The sequence below is a fragment of the Sinocyclocheilus rhinocerous genome, unplaced genomic scaffold (assembly GCF_001515625.1).
Source record: "Sinocyclocheilus rhinocerous isolate Xijiao unplaced genomic scaffold, SAMN03320098_v1.1 scaffold1982, whole genome shotgun sequence".
NCBI lineage: Eukaryota > Metazoa > Chordata > Actinopteri > Cypriniformes > Cyprinidae > Sinocyclocheilus > Sinocyclocheilus rhinocerous.
In genome coordinates this window covers 157,539-181,570 of record NW_015651555.1, presented here as the reverse complement: position 1 = coordinate 181,570, position 24,032 = coordinate 157,539, and the positions used below count along the sequence as shown (strand labels likewise).

General features: G+C 36.4%; 2 protein-coding genes across 2 annotated transcripts in view; both read right to left on the bottom strand.

Moving 5' to 3' along the window:
• Positions 1-8,217: 8,217 nt before the first annotated feature.
• Positions 8,218-16,384, bottom strand: LOC107713073 (protein Wiz-like). Its single transcript, XM_016518496.1, has 9 exons — positions 16,132-16,384; positions 15,503-15,626; positions 14,266-14,805; positions 13,397-14,086; positions 11,944-12,405; positions 11,253-11,555; positions 9,721-9,935; positions 8,377-8,641; positions 8,218-8,261 (listed from the first exon to the last, which is right to left on the bottom strand). Exons 1-9 carry the CDS (start codon positions 16,147-16,149, stop codon positions 8,218-8,220), a joined length of 2,661 nt encoding a protein of 886 aa, XP_016373982.1. The 5' UTR covers positions 16,150-16,384.
• Positions 16,385-17,738: 1,354 nt separating this feature from the next.
• Positions 17,739-24,032, bottom strand: part of LOC107713095 (disabled homolog 2-interacting protein-like) — an 11,103-nt gene continuing 4,809 nt past the window's right edge. The window contains exons 8-18 of the mRNA XM_016518525.1: positions 20,952-21,623; positions 20,730-20,874; positions 20,494-20,638; positions 20,033-20,269; positions 19,651-19,852; positions 19,458-19,549; positions 19,040-19,325; positions 18,852-18,965; positions 18,411-18,601; positions 18,211-18,295; positions 17,739-18,098 (exon numbers count right to left, since the gene is read on the bottom strand). Of these exons, the coding sequence (XP_016374011.1) occupies positions 18,009-18,098; positions 18,211-18,295; positions 18,411-18,601; positions 18,852-18,965; positions 19,040-19,325; positions 19,458-19,549; positions 19,651-19,852; positions 20,033-20,269; positions 20,494-20,638; positions 20,730-20,874; positions 20,952-21,623 (2,259 nt within the window). The 3' untranslated portion in view covers positions 17,739-18,008. The remainder of the gene's footprint in view (positions 18,099-18,210; positions 18,296-18,410; positions 18,602-18,851; positions 18,966-19,039; positions 19,326-19,457; positions 19,550-19,650; positions 19,853-20,032; positions 20,270-20,493; positions 20,639-20,729; positions 20,875-20,951; positions 21,624-24,032) is intronic.

Here is a 24,032-nt window from a genome sequence, read left to right as displayed (position 1 = left end):
ACAGGCCTCTCTCATCTTTTTAAGTGGGAGAACTTGCACAATTGGTGGCTGACTAAATACTTTTTTGCCCCACTGTATTTAAATCGAGTTTTTTGGGCAGTGTAGAGTAGTGCTTGTTGTTTGTCATTTCTCCGATCACAAATGCAGACATGGTTTTATGTTTATGCAGCGCGATGCAACGCAACGCGTAAAAAGACAGTATAAGTCATTATAATCCATAATTATGTCCCCACTGGATGCAACGAATGCCTCGTTTATAATGGGTTTTCATGTTTTTGAATCATCACAACAAACACAACAAAACAAGCCTCCAGACCATCGTCTCTAGATTGATCTTGTCTTTCAACGGTGCCTAGAGGTTCATTATTCAGAACAACATGAACACCGATTCCAAGTTGTTCATCACAACTTTCTTCTCAGAAAGCACACTTTGTTGTTGAGTTTTTTTTTCTTCTCAAAATTACGATTTTGTACCCAACAGAATATAGCTTTGAAAGAAAAGCTATTTGATGTTTTGTTTATTGCTGGTAAATGAACTCAAAAGACCAACCAGATGCACCTGCTAGTTACATTAACTGCTGTGAATGCCAAAGAGTATTAGATTTAACTTCCACCTGTGAATGAGTTTTGAAGTATTTTAAAGTAGCATAATAATCATTTTGGGACCCACTTTATATTAAATGTCTTTTACTACTAAGTAACATTTAAATTAATCAGTACAATTTGCTTATTGTGCACATACATGTTTTTACATTGTACTTATATTTTTAAATACTTACATGTAATTACAGTTGTACTTAATTTGTAGTTACATCTATAATTAAACTGTTGATCCTACCTCTATACCTAAACACAGCTTCACTTCACAAGATGTTAATTGATGGACTGGAGCGGATTACTTGTGAATGTTATTGTGATGTTTTTATCAGCTGTTTGGACTCTCATTCTGATGGCACCCATTCACTGCAGAGGATCCACTGGTGAACAAGTGATGAAATTTCTCCAAATCTGTTTTGAAGAAAGAAACAAACTCATCTACATTTTAGATGGCATGAAACTGAGCAAATGTTCATTTTTGGGTGAACTGTTCCTTTAATTTAAGTAAAATCAAAGTTTCAAAGTTCAAGTCTACAGCAATGAGTTCATTGCTCTTTCTGAACATTTGGAACATATGAAGAAAACGGAGCTGCAACTTTGAAAGAAAAAAAATTATAACAAACAAACAAATCAATCTTTTACCATTGTGATACACACTTCTTTAACTTTAATCTGGACTGTAGCTACTACCAGTAATCAGACTCTCTCTCTCTCTTTCACTCTTCATGAAGTGTTGAGACCCTCTGCCTGGATTTGTCATTGAATCAGTCTGCTTTAAAAAAAGCCCATCTGTAAGTCAATGCGGTGGCTGGACCGTCAAAGAGGCCAAACATCAAACAAGGAATCATCTGGAAATGTATTCAGACAGTGTACTCGCTGTCCAGAACATTATTATTAATATTCAGCCTCATATTGTTACGTGTGCTCACATGAATTATGTGCTGAGAACATTCCTCTTATTCAAACATGTGACAGAATCTTTTTGAGTGTTTCGTCTTTTCAGACAACTCGGATCATCTTTCGTGAAAATGTGGTGGTAGAACATGCCTCAGGACAGACTTTTTAAAGATATTTTTCTGATTTATTTTTTTCCACACATCATCTTTCTACAAAAAAAACTAGAGTTTTACATAGACCATAAAATTGCTTTTGTCAAAGTTTCAAAACAAAATACTTTCTGTGAAGTTCTGTCAAGCAGGTCAATGGGTTCAATCAAAAGAAGTTTTAAAGTAATAATAAAATATTTAAAGTATGTTTTCTTTTTATTAAAAAAGTTGTACACCTAAGGATATTAAAAAAAGTTTTAAAGTAATAATAAAATATTTAAAGTATTTGTCTTTTTATTAAAAAAGTTGTACACCTAAGGATATTAAACAAATAGGTTTGAAATGATGTGCACTCATTGGTAAACCATTACTCACTTGGAATGTTTTATCTCACACACTGATGTTTACTTGGATTTTGTTTCGTTATAATTGTCTCTTGCATCAGTATTTAGCTAATCTGAATATTTTGGCTCCTCGTAGTTCTCTTGAGGTTTTGCTAATTCTGTTCTTACTCTTTTCAGGGTCAGGTTTGAGGGGACTTGTCTGAATAAATTGATTACTTTTAGTAAATCATGTGTCACACTGACTCAATATTATAGTTTATGCGTCATTGTGGATTCATTAGTCCCCCGCATCCGATGGACATACTGAGGAACAACTGAAAAACTGCAGACTGTGAAAACTGTTATATATATATATATATATGTGTGTGTGTGTGTGTGTGTATCTTAACAGCCTTTGAATGTGTAAATCTATTTTTTTATGACCCTGATAAACAGGATTGCATTTGCATTCATTTTGTGCAGTTGACATGTACCTTATATAAGAATCTGTCCAGATTATTATTTCCAATAATATATTTTACCTGACCATGGTGTCTTCAGACAGAAGTTGGCATGTCCAGTATGTTCTTCAAAAGGCTTGTCATTTTATAAATAACAAAATAAATAATAATAATAATTTCACTACGACCCCTTCATTAACACTGTTATGTAACTGCTTTCTCCTCTTTTCACCTTTTCTTCCGCTCATCCTGTCATCTCATGGATGTTTTTATAGACTGTCCTCTTGCATCTACTGTCTTTTTGTCTGTCACCCATTAATTCTTGTTGTACTTTGACTGACTGTATATTGACAAGGGTTAAAAATGAACTAGAATCTGGAGCTGAACTGCCTCTGAAAGTGACACAAAATTCTGTATCTGATTCTATATATCTGATTCCACATTGTGAATTAAAAAAAAAATTAATTCATAAATAAGTAACACAAATAAAATAAATCTCTTCATATAAACAAACTAAGGCTTTGTCTGTGCTCTTTCCTTTTAAAATTAGAGGCAACCACTGCATTTTAATCATGATCCAAACAAAGATGCTGCATACATGCAACATGAGCACTTTTTAATCTATATTAGATTGTACAATTTATATCTGATTCTATATATCTGATTCCACATTGTGAATTAAAAAAAAATTTAATTCAGTCAATGTAGACATAATTGTCAATGTGTAAAAAAAAAAAATTGAAAATAATTTCATGGGCCAAATATGGCCCCTTAAGGAAATATAATTAATAAAATAATTTCTGACACTGAACTTGAGATGCAGATGATGCAAACGTGCAGTGAAGAACCCTTAGGACTGTATCCAAATCAATCTGATTAATTAGAGAAAAGAAAAACGAACATGCTCACATGACAGCTGAAAATATCCTTGAGAAACGTTTCCATAATGTTTGTCCATAATATTAACAATCCGTCAGTGATGAACACATGATTCTTCCACATGATCTACAAGATAATAAAATAAATGAGTGATTTTAAGCAGATCTATGCCATTCATCAAGAAGTTCAAACATCTTTTCGTATGAGATCATCTAACCTGAGATCCCGCCGTGTTATATGAGAGTCCACTCCAAAAGCAGAATCACTGTGTCATCAGCAGAGGAAACCTAAGATGCAGAGAGCACCAACAAAAAAAACATTTTGTTCCCAATAGCAAGACAAGCATATTTTGTCTTCTGAAGATACATCATCAGATACCTGGTTTCATAAAATGAACTGTCTGTGAAGCTGAAATCCAGCTGTAAATCCAGAAAATCATGCTAAGAATTTCTCTTTTCAGTTCTCTTACTGATTTTTTCCTTGTGGGTTTGTATTGACTGCCAAAGCGGATGCAAGTTATCGTGTAGTTTATTCATTTATTACAACAAAAAGTTGAATAAAATACAGAACCATTATTCTTCAAGGAACATCCATTGTTTAAGGTTTTAAAGGATAAATTGTGTGAATTATTCTTAAATGGACATTATTTTCGTTGAAGCTGAAGATGGAATACAAAAACCATGAGTTCATCTGCACTGAGAAACAGCTCCTCTGAGAGCTCGGATTGCAAAGCCACAAGTCGTGTGAGAAACTGTTCTCAGTTGCCAAACCTTAAAGTTTATAAATCATTTATCAAGGATTACAGGCCTCGCTTAAATTGAGAAGAAGGCTTGGATTCTTTACTGTAACTTAGTATTGTCATCTCGCAGTTTTAACCAGACTCCCTTTTCCCAGGCCTCATGGACTTTTTTTAAAGTGTCTTTGAAAATGCTGTTAAAATAAATGTCTTTTGACTAGGGATGTAACGATTCACTCAACTCACGATTCGATTAGTTTTGTGAAACTATAAATAAAAATATCTGCATGAAACAGCAGACGAGCTGAATGAGACGCAGATTCACTCTCTGCCAGCAGGTGGCGTTTAAAGCGTTTCCTTGGTTTCCGCTGCAAAAACAAATGCTGCACTTATGAACTTTAATATGCATTATACAGAGGCAAGAGGAAAAGAAAAAATACCATCTAAACTTTTCCATCTAATACCATCTAAAAGACAGTAAGTTCCCCTCAGACATGCATTCATATAAACTCCTACACCTAAATGAATCGCGATTTGTTTAGCATCTCAACCGATTTGAATCGTCACATATTTGAATCGATTTTCAACCGGGTCGCGGTTAATTGTTACATCCCTACCTTTGACTATAAAATAAACAGAAGATTCTGAAGATTCCAAATGTTGTATTTTAAGTCTGTGAACATTTCATTCAAATGGCAGATTTTGTCTCAAGACCTAGCATAACTTAAAGGGATAGTTCACCCAAAAATGAAAATTCTGTCATCATTTACTCACCTTCAAGTTGTTTCAAACCTGTAAGAATTTCTGTCTTCTGTTGAACACAAAAAAGACATTTTGAAGAATGTGGGTAACCAAAGAGCTGCTGGTCCCCGTTGACGTCCATATGAAAAAAAAAGTAAGTAGAAAAATGGAAGTCAATGGGGACCAGTTTGGTTAACCACATATTTCAAGGTATCATAGAGGTTTGGAACAATTTGAGAGTGAATAAATGATGGCAGAATTTTCATTTTTGGGTGAACTATCCCTTTAAGGTCAGGTCATGACTATATGACCTTCATGTAAAGACACAAAGCTCGACTCTACCGCCTTTCTTACCAGCATCTGCAATATTTATGTTTGAGTGCAAACGGTTGTTGCTTGAATTGTCTTCAATGCTGAGGCCTTTTCACTGGCTACCAGTATCTGTTCTGGGCCAACACTATTCTCCAGGGTCTGGCACGCCACTCTTTCAATCTTCTATCAAGCTATACACCCCAGTTCAGTCACCACATGATGTACAGCCCACTTTGATCTCTCTACATGAGGAGCTCTTGCAGAAAAACACTGCATTGTTACACTGGTAAGAAAGCACCTTGGTCATTCTGATTCCAATTGTGCTGGATAATTTTAAGATTTCTTTTAATCATTTTATTTGAAAAGGTTACTGCTGAACTTTCCAGAAATCATATTTTCCCACTTCAGGTCCAAAGTATCAGTAAAATTGATGTCATAAAAATTAAACTGTCATTTTAATGGGGAAAATATCACTGCATATAATGGGACTGAACAGAAAGTGCAGTGACATGGACAAAAATCACGTAGACTATATATAGAGTGAAAATATGATACTTTAAACAAAATTGTGGTAAATGGTCTACAATAGTCATGAATGTAAAATGCCTAGCAGTGTTTTATTTTATAATTGCATAAAAATGCTATATTATAGCTTAAGTATTTTGCATTACACACTAAGTAAATTCTGTCTAATATGACTGTATCCTATTAATATATTCAATTAGTAGTAAGTCATGATGAGAATATACAGCACAAAAAATAGCAGTTTCCTGTGAATGACTCATCTGATAAATTGCAGATTGTCATTTGTGCATGTATATATATATATTATATATATATATATATATACATATGTGTGTGTGTGTGAAATACTTACGATGTATATCCTGATGTATCAAAACCTACTGTATCATATTTGATATACAATCAAATAGGCTTCTAAATTATCAAGAGGTATTTATTTTTATTGCCCTGTCAGCATCTAAGGCTATATTCATGGCAAAAACTGAGTTGGAATAATACAATAGTTACATAAACACAAAATAAAAACCAAGCGAACACAAAAGTACAGCAGTTAAAATTATACAATATTTTTTTTAATTAACATGATAAAAAAAAAATCTAAAATCTTTTCTGCTAAAATCTTACTAAACAATTCCCCGAGTGAGCATACTTCATTAAAAAGTTTTCTTGCATTAAAACCGGAATAGTCCAATAAAATATGTTTAATAGAAAGGGGAGTCTTGAAGAACATGCAGAGTTGGGTTTTCACCTTTAAACAAAAATGCATGGGTCTAAATTATCAACATGATCGAAATTTAATATTGATAGTTTATACTATTTATCAATAAAAGGCCTTTTAACAACTATATTGTTATAAAGATCTCATGGATTTACATTATAAGCTATCAGAATTTTATCTTACTTTTTGGCCATATAAATATATTACTACAGCCATAAAAGCCACAAATAAAATAAAATTAAATAATTTTTTTTTTTACTAAAGGTTCATTAAACCTCAATGTAAAAAAAATTATCTGATGACTATTTCAGGCTTTACAGTGAATACTTTCCGTACCCACTGTATATATATATATACTGTATATGTATATATCAATGTGCAGCATCATATGAGTTTGTATAAATCAGCCAGACTCTCTCTAATCAGAGCAATAGCATGTGTTAAGCACATAATAATTCAGTCCTAACGGAACAGTCTGTTCCACAAGTGCTCATTTTCACCATCCACTTTTGCTCTCTGAAAGGACCCTTTATTCATGTAAGAGCTCCATAAAGGTGTTGGTCCAGTCTATAAGTCCTGTAGTTAACATCTCTCAGCACAGCTGGTTTACACAGACTCCTCATTGCAGGAAGCATACTCTTGAAACAGGAGGGTCTCATTTACACAGGAATATAGCATTAGCAGACCTTAAGAGTGAAAAAAAGCCATGAAGAAGCGGAAAGGGAGAGCAGCTCTGGGAATATCACAGTCTTATGTATCTGATACAAGAGATACAAGTCATATGCTGAATTGATTGAGCTTAGGATTCAACAGTGTTTTTAGGATGAGGGACATGAAAATGTACTGCAGAGTTGCCTATAAATGACCAACAAAGCAGTAAACAGATTCTTTATTAATTGGTTATCAAATGCAGGTATAAAAAGTCTCAATACTGCATTTAATTAAATGATTTTGCAAGGACTACAGCTTGTCATTGACAGTTTGATTCAACTAAATTTGAATTAAAACCTTGCAAAGCCTGAGACCAAGAAAAAAAGAACCTCAAATATCACATGAGCAATAATGTATATGGAAATCTATATACTTTCTGGAAAGTATTTATTAATATCTGTTGTTGGAACAGCCTTTACTCCAACCAGACACTGGCACAGTGTTTTACAAAGACAAATACACAAGTACATGTAATACAATCACACTGTTGACTATACTGTTGAAAATATAGGAAATAAATGCTCCTCAAAAACGTGTTAGTAAAAACAAGACATATTTAGTCTCATTTAAGGCCGGGATCACTTGAGAAGGCCTGCAGAGAAGAAGTGCTGGTTACTGCTTAAAGGGATAGTACACCCAAACATGAAAATGCTGTCATTAATTACTCACCCTCGTGTTGTTCCAAACCCGTAAGACCTTCATTCATCTTCGGAACACAATTCAAGATATTTTTGATGAAATCTGAGGGCTCTCTGACCCTCCCACAGACAGCAAGGTAACTACCACGTTCAAGGTCCTTGAGCGAGCGTGTGGCGGCGGCGCTGACCCAGATCCGGCGTAATGACGTCATCACGCCGGATCTGGGTCAGCGCCGGCGCCGCCACACGCTCACGTCATGGTACTGTCATGAACGCGCATCCAAAGTGACGCAGTAGACGAAAATGTGGAATAAAGTCATTTTTTTTGTTTTCTTGGCGCAAAAAGTATTCTCGTAGCTTCGTAACTTTACAGTTGAACCACTGCTGTCACACCGAGGGTGAGTAATTAATGACAGAATTTTCATTTTTGGATGAACTAACCCTTTAAACTGGAAAAATCCTAAAAATACACAGAAATGAAAATTTGTGGAAATCCCTATTATTGGATTTTTTGGCATTGAAAAATCAGGTCATTCACTCATGTGAGAAGCCTTTGGAGGACGCCGTTCACAGCCTAAAACAAGGACAGTGATTCTTACTATGCATATTAATGCTCTTTATTGGTTAAATTCAGTTAATACAAAATGTGAAGCCTTTGTTCAAACAAGAAATACTTATATACCCCTTACCTCGAGGTGAACGAACGTTCAGTTCACTGTGGGCTGTGGGGACCTGGATCAGGCTGTTTGAGGATAGTTCATCTGATAAAGGCCATTTCTTGTGTGATGAGAAGGAGTGGCTCATCCCTGCTTTGCCCTCTCTAGTTGCTTTGGAAAGCTGGGATACCTGCAGCTGAGCTAAAGAGTCTCGAGCAACAGATGAACCTTTGTGAGAACCAAGACGGACAGACTCAGAGTCTGAGGAAGAGTATGGAGTGGAGGTTCTTCTAGAGGCCTACAACAGAGGGAGACAGAGACATTTTGTGAATATCAACGATACAAGAATTTGCTGACAACTTTGTTTATACAAATCTTAAGAAGGAACACAAATACTGCAAAAGAAAACAAATTAATATCAGTATTTTCCTGTAAAAAAAAAAAAAAAATCTAAACATCATTTGTAAAAGCTTTAAGACCCTCGAAATACACAATTTATTTAATTAATATTTATTTCAGTTTTTTTAACAATTCCTTTTAAAGATATATAACCATTCAAATTTTTTTTTTTACAAGATTCACGTTCAGGTCTTTTTGGAGTACCATCAGGTGTCAAAAATACTTTTAGTAGAATTATTATTAATTATGTTGTTATACTAGTGTACATTTTTTTTAGCCTATTCCACATATCTTACACATTTTTGTGATTGCATTTAGTTGATAAATATGAATACGTATGCCTACTGACGAACTTGATCTTTTGTCATTTGCAAGTGAAAGTTTATGCAAGTAAAATAAACATTTGTTTGAAAATATTTGTTTTGATGTTTTGTTAAAAATAAATATGTAGGTTTCATACAATATGTTCAAAAAAACCCCCCGTATAGTTTGCATAACTTTTTTGGTGTGGTTCATGTGCAGTTGAAAATTTGAAATAATTTTTTCAGTTTTTTAATTAATAAACGGGTTAAATGTAGTAATAACATGGTAATACCATTCAAAACATTGACATTTTTCTTTTTTTACTCATTGATGAGAAGCTGCTGATCTGATACAATATAGTTTTAGTTGAAAAATATTAAGTTGACTGTTATATAAAAACATTTTTCAGGTCCAAACGAACCTGGAATTTGAAAACGGCGTACAGATTTTGAATGCATTATGAGGGTTAAAGTTTACATTTACCCGAGAAGTAAAATGACCTAAGATATAAAAATTTGTTTTAAGATAATATATCTTACCTCTTTTTTCATGTTTTAAGTGTAAATCTAACAAACTTTAGTGAGGTTTATGCTTATAACAATTCAGAACACTTTCCTAAAAAGATAAGAAAAACAAACTAGAATGTATTAAGTCAACAATTTCATCTGGACTCACCTTCTTAACAAGAGGCAAATGCCCCCTCATGTAGCTTTTATGGAGCTCTGCTACCTTCGCCGGCTCACTCTTCATCCAGGCTGCCAGGGTCTCAATAGGAGAGCCGATGACCTTCCAATCCACTCCCTGCTGCCTCAGGTGGGCTCTTGCGTGGCTGGCCAGTGCCTTTCGATTCTCAAAATCAAAGCCGCAGAGTTCACAGGTGGCATCGCAGCCTTCAGCAGAAAGAGTAGAGAGTGAGAAACACAAGACATGAAAGTAGACATTGCACCAACATTCAGAATAACATCTGGATGGAGTCAGCTTTGGTCAGTTTGCCCTGTGACTTAATTTGACTATATGTAAAATACAATACAAATGTACTTATAATGATAATTAAGAGATGTACATATAAACCATCCTCAAAAGCCTGATGTACCATATTTGATACTCACATTTTAACCTGATTTTTTTCTGAAAAACAATGTATTGATAATCAAGTGAAACCTAAATTGCTTCAGAGCAGTAAGTGTTTATCTTGAAATATTACAAATGGTTATTTTTAGGTTTCCTTTATAAAAATCAGTAAAGATTTCACAAGGTGGACATCTTTAGAATTATACTAAAAGGTTTTTTTACTTGCTAAAAAAGTATAAACTATTAATCAGATGACAGAAGGCATGTAGTAGATTGTGTGAACAGTTTTTTCTAGAGGTCGACCGATTAATCGGCTGATTTTTGGCATTTTTTAATTAATCAGTATCGGCCGATTGTGCTGCAAATTAGGCCGATTTATAGGCAGGCGTATCTGCGGGCAGCTAAGCGTTGTTGCAGAGAGAATCTCTCTCTGGCTGCGTGAGAGACGGAGCAACTCACACTCTGCAGCCGCTTCTTGATCACACACAGCTTCAGCTAATGATGGCAGGCCAAAACAGACTGTTTCGAAAGCGTAATTACATTTGACCCTACTAGATTTGATGCCGCTGGTGTTTTTATATGAATGTATCTTTGAAAAGAACCGACCGTCTTCAGAAAAGCTTCTGTGTCATTTTCATTTTGTCTTTCCTGTAATGCATGATAAAGCAGCGTTTGTGAGCACAGTATACATTCATATAAACTCCTACCCCTAACTGAATCGCGATTTGTTTAGCATCTCAACCGATTTGAATCGTCACATATTTGAATCGATTTTCAACCGGCTCGCGGTTAATCGTTACATCCCTATTTTGTACCCTGCAATAATCATTTACTCAAACTCACTTTTATGAAATGAAGGGGGAAAAAAAAAGAAAGAAAATCGGCCAAACATATCGGCCAAAAAATCAGCATCATATATCGGTCGCCCTGATTTCTAAATATCAGCATCGGCCAGAGAAAAACCCATATCGGTCGACCTCTAGGTTTTTCAGCAAAGTTTTGATCATGTTGATAATTAAGAGGGTTTAAAAATTATGTATCAAATATGATCACTGGTGAAGATAAAGTTTTTGTAAATTTTTGTAAGGTTATAAATCGTGCGAAAAAAGAAAAAAAAAAATCTTGTTTCAGTGTACCTGTAGTCATGCTGTCTGAGGCAGGTTTCTCTTTTTCCCCAGATAACGTCTGAGGTGAGGATGCTGTTTTTTTCAACTGCACTGATGCAGGTTCTGATTTGATTTGGGATGCCCGTTCAGTGCCCTCCCTCTTCATGAGCTCATACAGGGCCTCTATGGGTGGGACTTTCAGGGACCACCTTACTCCCAGCTGTCGTAAGTGACCACGTGCGTGACAGGACAGGGCTTTACGAGTATCAAACATCTCGCCGCAGTAATCGCAGCATACGAACGCTTTGGGCTCCTGCTTCTCGGGCTTAGGGGCTGTGAAAAGCAGACAGAAATCATCATAAACTGAAGTGATTCACAATAAAACAAAATACTTGCTGTTGATAGTTACAGTCTCTGCAGGTTTTATGAAGGTACGTTTAAGACTTTTAAAGGACTTTTTTTAAGACAATACTGCTTTCTTGCAATCTATGCTAGATTGCAATAATAAGTACAATTATGTAATTATTGTGGCTTTTCAAACTTTAAATTTCTTACATTTATACCTTTAATTCAATCATAAATGAATAGCACACCTAAGGCTGAAAGATCTACAGAAAGTTTAAATACAATCCACATATTAACTGGTGTCAGCTGAATTAATTGCAAGAATTTGTGGAGAAGAAAAAAAAGAAGAACAGAAGCAACACTAATTTTTACGCACCGATCATAGGTGATCTAACGGTGTTGGAATCAGATAGAGGTGTTACAGGGCTGGTGGGAGTGCTTTGTGGCTTAGGAGACTCTATGATAGAGATATCAACTTCCACAGGCTCGTCCTTTGGTTTTGGGATCACAGTCCTGGAGCCTTTCTTGGCCTTTGGAACTTTGTGAGGAACAGGAGGAGGAGAGGAAGGCTGGGTAATGGGTTTAGGGGATGAGAGGAGAGGGGGTGCAGAAGGGGATACAGGTGGGGTCTGCGAGGGTGGACACAGGGGACTGAGAGATCCCACAGAACCACCACGCTGGGCCATGACCTCTCGGAGAGTGGCTATGGGAGACCCGTGGACGGACCACTCTGTGATGCCCATCTGACGCAGGTGATAGCGGGCATGACTGGCCAGGCTCTGACTCTTCTTAAACTTCTCGTGACAGAACTCACAGTTTACATCTTTAGATGACTCGCCTTTGTTATGAAAAAAGAAAAAAGTATGGACACGTTTTTGTTACAGAACTGTATCTGATGGTATATTTGATGGTTAAAGACTGAACAAAGGCAGTTGGTTTGTTGGTTATTTGATGTAAAATCATGCCTTAATGCCCACTGTGAAGAAGCTTAAGGTGAACTGTATATTAGACACATTACTGTTCAAAAGGGATTGGTAAGATTTTTCTAATGCTTTTTTCTTATGCTCACCAAAGCTGCATTTATCAATAAAAACGGTAGTATTGTAAAATATTACAATTTTAAACTGTGCTTTGCTTTAATGTATTTTAGAATGTAATTTATTCCTATGATTGCAAAGCTGAATTTATCATGATCCTTCAGAAATTAGATGCTGATTTGGTGCTCATTTCGTATTATTATCATAATCATCACTGTATTATTATGTTGAAACAGTTGTGCTGCTTAATATTTTTGTGGAAACCATGATGCATTTTTTCTGGATTCTCGGATGAACAAAGTTCAAAATATCAGCATTTATTTGCAATTTTCTGTAACAACGTAAAGCCTATACTGTCACTTTTGGTCAATTTAATGCATCCTTACTGAATAAAAATATTTATTTCTAAAAAAAATAAAAAATAAAAATTGTTACTAACCAAAAAATATATATATATATATGTATATTTGTTTAAACAATTTTTAGAACTAAGTTCCCACACTTTTTTTGACTAATGACTGAGAAATTTCTATAGAAACGCATAATATTTAACAAAAATATTCATATTTATTTACCATAAATAAAGTAATTTCCATTACTTAAAATTTTATTCATTTCATGAGTTTTCTAGGCCTGGAGTTCAAACTTTTAAAATTCCCTGATTTCCTTGTTTTCCATAACCATGTTTTTCTATAAACTATCATAAACCCCTAGGTCCACACAAATTCAAGATATTCCAACATTCTTCAAAAATAAAATTAAACAGATAAAGTAAATAATTAAAATTTTCACCTCGAGAGGGTGATTTCAATTCTGCTTTTTTACCAAGGGGCAAGCTCGCTGAAACATCTAGAGAAATCTTCTGCTTCTTCACTGAGGGAGGTGATTTCAATTCTATTTTCTCGCTGAAAGGCAATTCCTCTGAAACATCTGTAGAAATCTTCTGCTTTGTGTTTGGGGGAGATGGAATCAATTCTGAGGGAGGTGATTTCAATTCTATTTGGCCGCTGAGTGGCATGTTCCCTGAAACATCTAGTGAAATCTTGTGCTTTTTGGCTGAAGGAGGGGACTTAAACTCTACTTTGTCGCTGAGAGGCAAGTTTCTTGAAAAGTCCTGAGAAATAATCTTCTTTTTGATAGGGGGAGGTGTTAGAAGAATGGATGTCAGCCCATTAAACGACAGAGGAGCAAGAGGGGGATTTTTGCTGATGGCTGACGAGGTGGAAGGAGTGGAGGAGGGTGATGTGTATTTCTCAAAATCCGACCCTTCCAGCTGCCCAGCACTGGCCTTTTCCTTGAAGCCTTCACTCTGAATTAATTTATGAAGCATGTCAATGGGAGCACCTTTAGAGTCCAAATTCACACCGAACTGCCGCAGGTGGGCCCGTGCGTGGCTGGAGAGACCTTTACGGGTCTCGTACCACGCTCCACATAATTCACATACATGGACATCATCCCTCACTGTAGAATTCATCATAGTTTCTGGTGAAAAAGCACAAAACACATTTAAAAATTAACTGGAATGTTACAAGCAAGAACTGCTTCATCATTTTAACTAGCTTGCTTTATAGAGTGGTACAATTTGCTGGTCCATTTTTTTTAGTTTTTTGGAATGTATCCTACTTCCAAAGCACATACCAAAACATTTTTAATACTGTTACCTAAATTGAGTGGGACATCTGTTTCCTTCGGAGCCCAGAGGGGCTTGGCTGAGGCCAGTGAGAGGGAGGTAGACGGACTGCCATCACTGAGTCTGAATTCCACATCCTTATGAAGAGACAGGGCTGAAGATGGAGTGGACACTACAATCTTCTTAGAAGATGCTTTACGAGGCTTCCCTACAGCGAAAGGCGTAGAAGAGCGACCAGATGCTGCTGATCCTTTTACAGCAATGGGGGAAGACGAGGAAAGGGCATATTTTTTCTTTACAAGGTTGGATATTTTAATCTTCAGTTTGGGCCCAGAATCCTTTTTGAGCTTGGGGGACTTTGTTTTGTATTTTTTAACAGGGCTGACCTGTTTTTCGAGCTTGGGTAGAGTTCCACCTCTTTCTTTCATTAGCTGGTACAGGAGGTCTATAGGAGCTCCACTACTGTCGGACACAGCCACTCCCAGCTGCCTGAGATGATACCTGGCATGACTGGAAAGACCTCGCCTGGATTCAAAACTGGTCCCACAAAACTCACAACTATGGATGCCTACTGTAAGAAAAATGCATAATGTTATGATGCCTGTTTTTCCTAAAGAGAATGCATTGTGTTTTCTACACTGTAACATAAAGGGATTATTGCGGATTAAAAAAAAAAAAAAGTGTCAGTGATTTTAAAGGAATAATTCACCCTAGAATAAAAGTTCAGTTCCTCATGGTTTTAGAATAACATGAGGTTAAATACAGACAGCATTTTATTTTTTGGGTGAAAACTATTTTTAAACTAAACTCAGTCTGTTTCCAGCTGAGGCTGGAATACTCAACTTTTCACATTTCCAAACAGATTTTAAAACACTAGGTATCACACACTTGCTGACTTTGCAAAAAAAAAAAAAATTGGCCTCGTATGATAAATGACCGACGATCACACACTACATAGACTCTCAGGTCGTTCCGAACACAACAAAATCACACAGAAACACAGATGCATGGTGAACGAGAACAATACGTGTTCTAAAATCACTCAAAACATCAAACATGTTTGATATCCTGCAGCTGTATGGAATCACAGTCTGAAGGTTAAAACAAAGTTTGTAATCATTATACACTATGCGATTTTCTGCTAAATCTGTCAATACTGCCCAGTATCTGCAGACTGGCTGACTTTCTAAAACGAGGCAAAAGCCGAGTAGTGTATTCTAGCCTTTAAGCACAGTTTATTATCTAAACTCTGTCTTTGGTATACTTACAGTCAGAGTCATTCAAATCTTTATCAAAGCCTGTCTCCAGACGCTCTTTAGAAACGATGGCAGTGTTTGTCTTCTTTTCTGTGTCTGGTGCGGTCTTCTCCATGGCTGGAATCTCCTCCTGGCACTTAGACAAACAATGATAATCTTAGACCAGTTTCTTCTAAAAATGCAACTTACCTAAAAGAAGAAAAGAAAAAAAAAAACCTAACACAAAGACAATTTTCGCATACTGTAGAGATGTCTGAAAAACACAAGTTATCTATTTACGTTAACCATTGTTACCAAAATACAATAGTAACTACACATATTAATACATTAAATAGTATTACATAAGTAACATTTATTAGTAAATATGTATTACCCATCACTGTAAGAAAAAATACAAAATAAATCAAAATAAAAAAGACTCTAAATGCTTCTTACGCTGCAGAAAAAAAAGAAAACATGTATTCACCTTTATTATTTTATTATGATGATTTCACAGTAGCAACTATGTTTTTTTTTTTTTATCAGGAAGTATAGCGATTGTTTTTGAAAAGGTAATGTTTACATCTTACTGTAACACTGACAAGCCATTCACAGCGATTCGTTTACTCCTCTCGTTAAACAGTTCTTTCTCTATTAGATACCTGGCTGAATTCATGCATAATGATTTCTTTTAACGATTATCACTACTGGACACTTTAATGCTTTGCGGTGATGATGAATCAAAAACAAGCTTCTCATCTCGAATCATTTCGTGCATCAGTTCCAATCATAGAACACAATGGACGCGCACATGCAGCTAGCAGGAGCTAATTATTTATCACCCAGTCAAGTCGATTAAAGAGGTTTGCTCAGTGTGCAAAGGCACTGAACATCTGACCTGTTCGGCTACACGTAGCTAACCAGATTTAAAACAAAATGTTGAAACACATAATGCTCAAAATTACCTTTAAGTGGCGGGGCTTCTATTACAGGTGGGAAGGCAGGCACTTTAATCAAAACAGCACAATTGAGCAGCAATAACCAGGCAAAATCAATCGATAGCTCATTTAGAAAACACTACACGCCTTAGAGGCGTGGCTGCTATTCGAACTAGATTGTGCGGTTTTGCATACTACAGAATAGCTGTCGTAATTTAACTGGATTTTTTAATTGGAGATTAATTTAACATTCTTATGTTAAATTTGAAGATTAATTGTCACAAAGAGAAAAAAACGTGTCTATGAAGGTCCTGGTAAGCTGCAGGTGAGCCACTCCACAGTAAAAACCTACCAAGGTAAACATTTACGTTAGTATATTACAGATTTTCTTGTATTTTAGGTTCTTGTTGAAACACTTTTTGCGTATTCAGTGCTTTGCTGCTGCAATTATGTATGTCTTTAGCTGTTGTACATAATTATTTGTAATGATTTTTTAAATTGGTGTGACCAAAAATATAATATAAATGTTATATAGGCAACAAAGGGCTTTGTAAATGAGGAAAAAAGTAAACTGTATATATTTAAATGTGATTTATATTGCAGAATAGTTAAACAACCGTTTTAAAGCAATATTTTCTACAAATGTTTTTAGTGCTGCTTTTGGCAGAAGTAGGTTGTCTGTTTTCTAGTTTACACTGTCAGTGACTTTGTGGCAGCATGTTGCCAGTATCTGGACTGGTTTGTCACTAGTCAGTGTTCCCAGTTATTTAGCATCATGCTTTTAGTTGTAGCACAGTTGAATGAGTATAACTCATTTGTGGTGCTTTGCTCTGATAATCATTAAGATACACACCAGTTCAAAATGATATAAGATGTCATGTAATACCACCACCCTAAAATGTTGCTAACTGTGATTTATGAGTTAATAATTCATGATATTTGTAAAAATACTCTTTATCCTGTAAATATATTTAAAACGTTTTTGAAAATAATGATTTTATATACAGTCACATATTAATTAGTAGGGAATAGGTTGGTGATAGTTACACTACATTACATTTTTAGAGTCATCAAAATTATTTTTGTTTAAAATGGTATAAAAGTTCACAAACTTACCGTACGAAACCAACATGAATACAAAGACTACATTGTAAAGGACTTTATGCATGCACATCAAAATACATTTGTACTTTTCTTTATCTTTGACACACATTTTTCACTGACTCCGTACAGTAACTACTTAATTTTAGGTTATCCAGTGCTTTGAGTTTGCCTAATTGCAGTCACATTTACAACAATTACAGTTAAAAGAACAACAGTGATGATTCAGCTTGGTTTATTTAATGCACATTTTATTTGTGAAAGTCTACAAAACGGTGAGAAAAAAGTCTTATGCAGATCTATACCATTTTAATTGGTAGTTATTTTTGTTACTACAGTTTATTATTGCAGCGATAATGGATTTGGGTTAATTGTGACAGGTAGATAGCTATGTAAGCGTTGAAAGTGTTACCAATGAATAAAAGAAATCTGACAAAAGCTAATAGCAATGCAAAATGGCACTATGTAACACACCACACCAGTTTACTTCCTGTCTTGCATCAGGTATTGATGTAAGTATTTCTTATGCCATCGGCATTAACTGCATAGAGTTGGTGCACATCTTTCAATAACCCAGCAAACTGCTCCTCCTGTTATCAGACACAAATGCAAGTGTTAGCTTAGCCATATTGTATGTACAAGCCTGCATTAATGATAATGCATTTGTAAAAGTAGAACAGAGGAGAAAACCATATAACTCACCAAAACATTCATCCGTTCTACTGCAGCCACAGCAACATTCAGCTTTCTTTCGTCTTCCTCTCTCTCTTCTTCTATTACACCCAGTCTGCACAAACAAGTAGGAGAAAGAGAAATGATCCCAGAAGTCCTATGAATATTTACACATGAAAACATTTGAGTTCTTTTAACTAAAAATGTGACTTTTTAAAAAAAATTTTTACCTGAAAGTTGCACTTGCCAGCTGTTCCTCCCGGATGGCTACCAGATTACGAAGTTCCTGAACCTCTGCCTGTAGCTGTGTATTCTGATCTTGGGTCAGGACTATGAGGTCTTCTAACCGCTTGGCCATCTCCAGCTCGCGCTCGGTCACCTGCTCAACGCCTAAACGCAGCTCAGCCAACTCTTGCGCATGCTATGAGACACCAAAAATTGGTCAACATACTGTGGCATTTTATTACACAATTTCCATCATTTATTACACAAGTTATTTCTGACAAAACATCAGAGTAGTGGTAAAATAGTTTTACTTAGACAAGTATGGTAACACCATTTTAGTTTTTCATGAGACTGCCATTAAAAATTCATACTATTGTGCTTTATTATACAATAACACTTGATGGTCCTGAAACCAGATGCTTTTAGAGTATGCAAAATAGACCCACCCTGTCTAATGTGCTTGTCTCCTCTTGCTCTTGCCCTATTTTTTGATAGGGCTCGTTGCTGTTGTTTTGTTTGATCCAGAGTACTTTTGCTGCTGGGGCTTTGGATTTTATGGCCTACACACAAACAGAAAATACGCATCAAAGGAAATATGTGTTTGAATGCACATCATTGGCAAAATCTTACTCACATTGCTAGGTGATGAAATTTCCAAACAGGGATCTTGATCTTGATTGTAGTCCTCCTGGCACTGCGTGGGTAGCTCTTCTTTGCTTGTCTGCCTTTTTACTGGTTGCCACTGATGCCGTGATGGTCTGTTGGGGACACTAAAAGCCCGTTGCACCTGCTTCCGCTGACGTTCTTTGCCTTGGTTGGGTTTTGAGTCTATGGGAAACTGCTGCATGGAGTTTTGTAATGGACTGTACTTGGGGAGATCCTTTGGAGGTAAATATGTAGGCTTTGGTGTTCCATGACTGCTGTTTCAGCAAGAATGGAGAGACAGGTGAGAGGTGTGTTAATACTTTGAACTAACATTGATTTTAAAGCTTGATACAGCTTCTCTTGGAGCCCCCTTGGGGAGTTTTGTTTATATTGCAATATAACCTTACCTGCTAACTGGGATCCGTTGCGCTTCCTGGCCAAGGAACTCTGTGATTTGGTTCAGGATTAAAGGCAAGGGCTGTAGGTTGTCTATTTGGTCCTACAAAAAAGATGTAATTTTGCCCATGAGCACATCATAGTCTTCTGATCAAAGATGACAGCAGAGGACTTGCTTAGATGAGCCTTGATGTTTTATGTTACCTGTTTCATTACGGAAATAATATCAACCAGGAGATTGTGTAGGACTGCTAGACGAAGGGGCAGGTCTACATAGCCATCAAATCGAGCCATGGCAATTTCACTGTCTGGATCAGATACTTTCTGTAAGAATCCTCGCATAGGTTCCCAGTGTTGTTCTAGAGACTCATTCATAAAAAACATGTACTCTTCTTTTTCGCCAAACCTGGTGGATATTGAGATAAAATGGTTGTTGCCAATCGGTTTTTAATTCCATTTGGATATATAAACAATATAAAAAAAACATTTTGTAGACTTGATCTAAGTTAACTAGAAGATGAATCGGTAATCATAAAATGAAGGACTAAAATACTACAGTAAATCTGGCTTTACAGATGGGACTTACAGGGTGAAGTTTGCAAGGTTTTGAATGACCTTGGCTGTCAGAGTGAGAGTGCGAAGGGTGTTTGTCTCTGGGTAGGCTTGGGTGAGGCCGAACAGTGATGGACTGAGAATCGCTGGGCATAAGAATCGAAGAAACAGGGACGCTGATATGAGACGGTGTCCGATGTCTGTTTGACCTCTGTCCTCACAATCTGATACCCAGCTGGAAAAAATCTCATTCAGCTCCGCAGGGAATGAGCTGTTCATAGAAGGGAAAGAATTGATCATTTAAAAATTATTTTCCAATGGAAAACTAATGACACCCGTTAGGAGTTAAGTGGACATAGTATATCTAGTTACTATTATGGATAGTATATTACAACAATTCGGTCAACTTAGATGTGTTTTCTACAGAAAATACTTTGTACTTGATCTTTGTTTTCAAATATATTTTTTGGAGTGTGTTCATTGAGGTTAACTTACTCTTGCATGTCTGTTATTCTCTTTACAACATCTGCACATGTCTCCTTTAGATGTCTTTGGTTGATTGGTAGATCAGAGGCAGAGCATTTTTGCGGGTCTACCTCACAGCTCTCTCCTCCACTATACAGTCTGGCTATGAAGTCACCTGTGGGTAAAGAAGGTTAAACAGGAGGTTAGAGGTAAATAAGATGACACATTCAGTTTTATAAAAAGGGATGCAGTAGAATAGTCCTTACCAAGTGTGTCAATGAGATACTTCTGGCCCACCAATTTCATATATTCATCAATAGCCTTTGTGGCCAGTGTATTCTCTCTGAAAATCAAAGCCTCATTTTCTCCCAAGCGCTGAACTTCTGCACTACCGAGATCAATCAAGAACTCCTGCACATTCAAAAGCCATTCAGAAATCCGAAGAGCTAATGCCTTTTCCTAAAATGACTGCTGTTGCCACTTCTTACCTTAGCTTTCCCAATGCTCTGGAGCACATGAACAAGTGCTCCTGCAAGTTCTTCTTTCTCCCGTACATTGAGAAGGGGTTCCAGGCTGCTGCACATATCTACATAATTCACTGTGATATACTCTGCAAATTCCTTGTACCTCTCAATAGGCAGAATTTTCAGGATCTTGAATTTGGACTTGACTCGAAGTGAAGCTTGCGGTCCAATTTGGTCCTTTGCTGTACTTGTTCCTGGGGGCTTGTAGGGAACGATGGGATACCACTTCTCCTGATAGGCCCGTCCTTTTATTTCTGCCAGATTGAGAGCCACACTTCCTAGAGGATGCAAGATAGAGTCATCCTTGGAATGCCTCTTCTTTTTGGGGTCTTCGTCTCTAAAGAGGTGCAGGGTGATCTGGTTGACAGGGGGCAAGTTGTCAAGTTCAAAAAGTTCGCCCCAGAATAGCTGGCAACCTCCTGAAGCACCACCACCATGGCCTGTGCCAGCTGCTCCAAATCCTCCGTCAACTGCTTGGCTGGAGCGTTGGACGGACTTCCCCAAGGCCCGGCTACTGGTACGAGCAAACAACGTACCATCAAGGTGAACCTCACAATAATATCGCTTCTTAGGGGTAAGGTCTTTTGCTTCATTAACCCAAAGACTCAGTGAGTACTCAGTACGCTCACAGTTGTCCTGAAGGTAGACAGTATAAAACATTATCATTATTTATAACAAGTACAAAATTAATGACATATTTTGATGGCTCTTTAAGCTAAAGAATATTCTGTACCTTATTTGGATGAGCAGCACGACGCAAGTCTTCAATCCAGCGGTCTCTTTCTGCAGCTGAACTGCACCCAAAGCAGTGGTTATTCTCTGAGTTGATGACCTTTTATGAGTTACACAATGAAATGCCCGGAAAAGAAGTAATTGGTTTGGATTATGGATTGACATAAAGATCAGAAAATTGAAACATAGTTTGTACTTTAATATGCAACAGCGATGTTTACCTGAAAACAGTACTTCTCCCCTAGAATCGAGCTGTGGACTGGCCTGATGACGGTAGCCTGGTCTTCACTAAGATCCAGGCTTTTTGCCGCACTGACTGGAATGGATAAAGATTCTCTGGAACCATACCTTGATAGAAAGTGTGAAAGACTGGTAAACGGCATATCATATAAAACCATCAGATGATATGTTTGATCCAGTTGACATTAATCGGTACTACAGAGTCAGATCAGTCTTTTTCTATATTATAAAAATTATCCTCCACCTTCCAGCAACACTTAGTCCTACAGTATTGAGCTGTGTGCTGCTTTTCCTTTTATCATCACCTTGTAAGCGGCGCTTGATTAAATTCTAGCATGAGAATGAAAGAAAAGGATTGTCATGGGAAAATACATATATGTATGCATGCATTTTGTTCAGCAACAGTTTCAGATTGTACAGATTTCTTAGAAATATTAATTTATACTAACTCTGACGCCACCATCATGCCCTTTTATTTTGGTACCACTCTGGGGGACCACAGGATCTGGGTTTAGCTCTAAATAGAGAAAGAGAACACGTTCTATATTAGATGATCACTTTGATGCCACAGTATTCCTCTTTTGTCTGTAGTGAGCACTGAAGGTGGCCTGTCCCTTTTCTTTTGAAAAATGTTCCATAATGCAATCATTGATCATTTACGCTTAAATGATCAAATGCATGTATGTCTTCCTGTTTATTTTGTTCTGGTGGGATAAAATACTGCAGAAAGAAATAATCTCAATGCAATCGCAGATTCTGAAACCATGGCAGGAAGCATAGTCATTTCCTTCCTTCTATGTGCATCAGATCAATAATTTCCAGTTTAACAGAAAATTTAACTATGTTACTGCAGTTGAATTCTGTTAATACAGAACAGAACTGAAATCTAGGGGCTTATTTAATTTTTTATGTCAAAAATTAGCTTTTACTTGTTCATCCATGTGCCTTTATGAAAGCTGGAGACCAGACAAGCAGTATTATGCAAAGCATGTGATCCCAATTTTTGGGACTTACATGATTATAGTGGTCAGACTTAAGGGTGCTTAAGTAAATCACGATTACAAAAGCAGCAGCTGTAAAAATGAGTCATATTTGTTTGGCAGCCTATTAACGTTTTGTGTCTGACAAAGTCTGACACTTTGCACTTTGTCATACATTTTCAAAGCATATGAAGTAGGCTAACTAACTTGCAAAAAATGAAAAAGTGCAACCTGAAAAATCACAACAAATTGAATTCTTTCAGCAACTGCTGGAAATAGAAATGAAGCTAGAATTTATTGAAAGTCTGCCAAAGCCAATTGTGATGCATGACCTGGTATTAAAAGCACAAAACATAAAAAAAAAAAAAAAATAGTATGGCTTCAACTCCTTTCAACATATTTCCCACATATAGTCTGTGTTCAACACCCAATGTCCATCATGGTATAGTCAACAACCTTCTTTTTAGGAGTTTTTATGTTTTACAAAACTTGACTTATGCTTCCCTATGTTCCATCACAATGTACATATTTCCAAACTTAAGAAGGTAGATGTCTTATATGATCTTCTAAATTACCAGATCAAAATGCCATTAAGTATTTATGGAAGCACAGAAATTGGTAAGTAAATTAACCTACAATAAACTACATTGTATTTGAAAGCACTACTCATAATATATCTTTGTGCTTTGCTGAACAACTGAATTAACTGAAAATTAAGATCAGTATAAACTCCTTAGATTTGTTTTAATGCTGATTAAATTTCACATGCATTAAACCCTCTGGCAAAATGATCGGATTGAATCATTTAAGAAGGCAAAGTTAAAATCATTTTGCTTACCTAGTGCCCCTCCACATACAATCCAACGCCTGAAACCCATGCTTTGGAGTAGCTTAGAATCATTTTTTTTCCTTTCAGAACATTAGACTTATAAATGCCCTTTTATGGTTTTCTTTATTATTATTTTTAATATAAGGGTCCTGCATGCTTATTTTGAGTGAACTAGACAGCACACCCCATCAGTCTCAGTCGTCCTCTGGTATGGAACACCCAGTTACGATGGTATCTTCAGACACTCAAAGGAAGCAATTTTAC

Excerpts from the sequence above, each read along its gene's own strand:
- LOC107713073 (XM_016518496.1), bottom strand. Across the intron at positions 14,087-14,265 it reads AGATGTCCCACTCAATTTAG|AAACTATGATGAATTCTACA; the intron begins GTAACAGTATTA and ends CTTTTTCACCAG. Across the intron at positions 8,642-9,720 it reads ATTTGCCTCTTGTTAAGAAG|GCCTCTAGAAGAACCTCCAC; the intron begins GTGAGTCCAGAT and ends CCTCTGTTGTAG.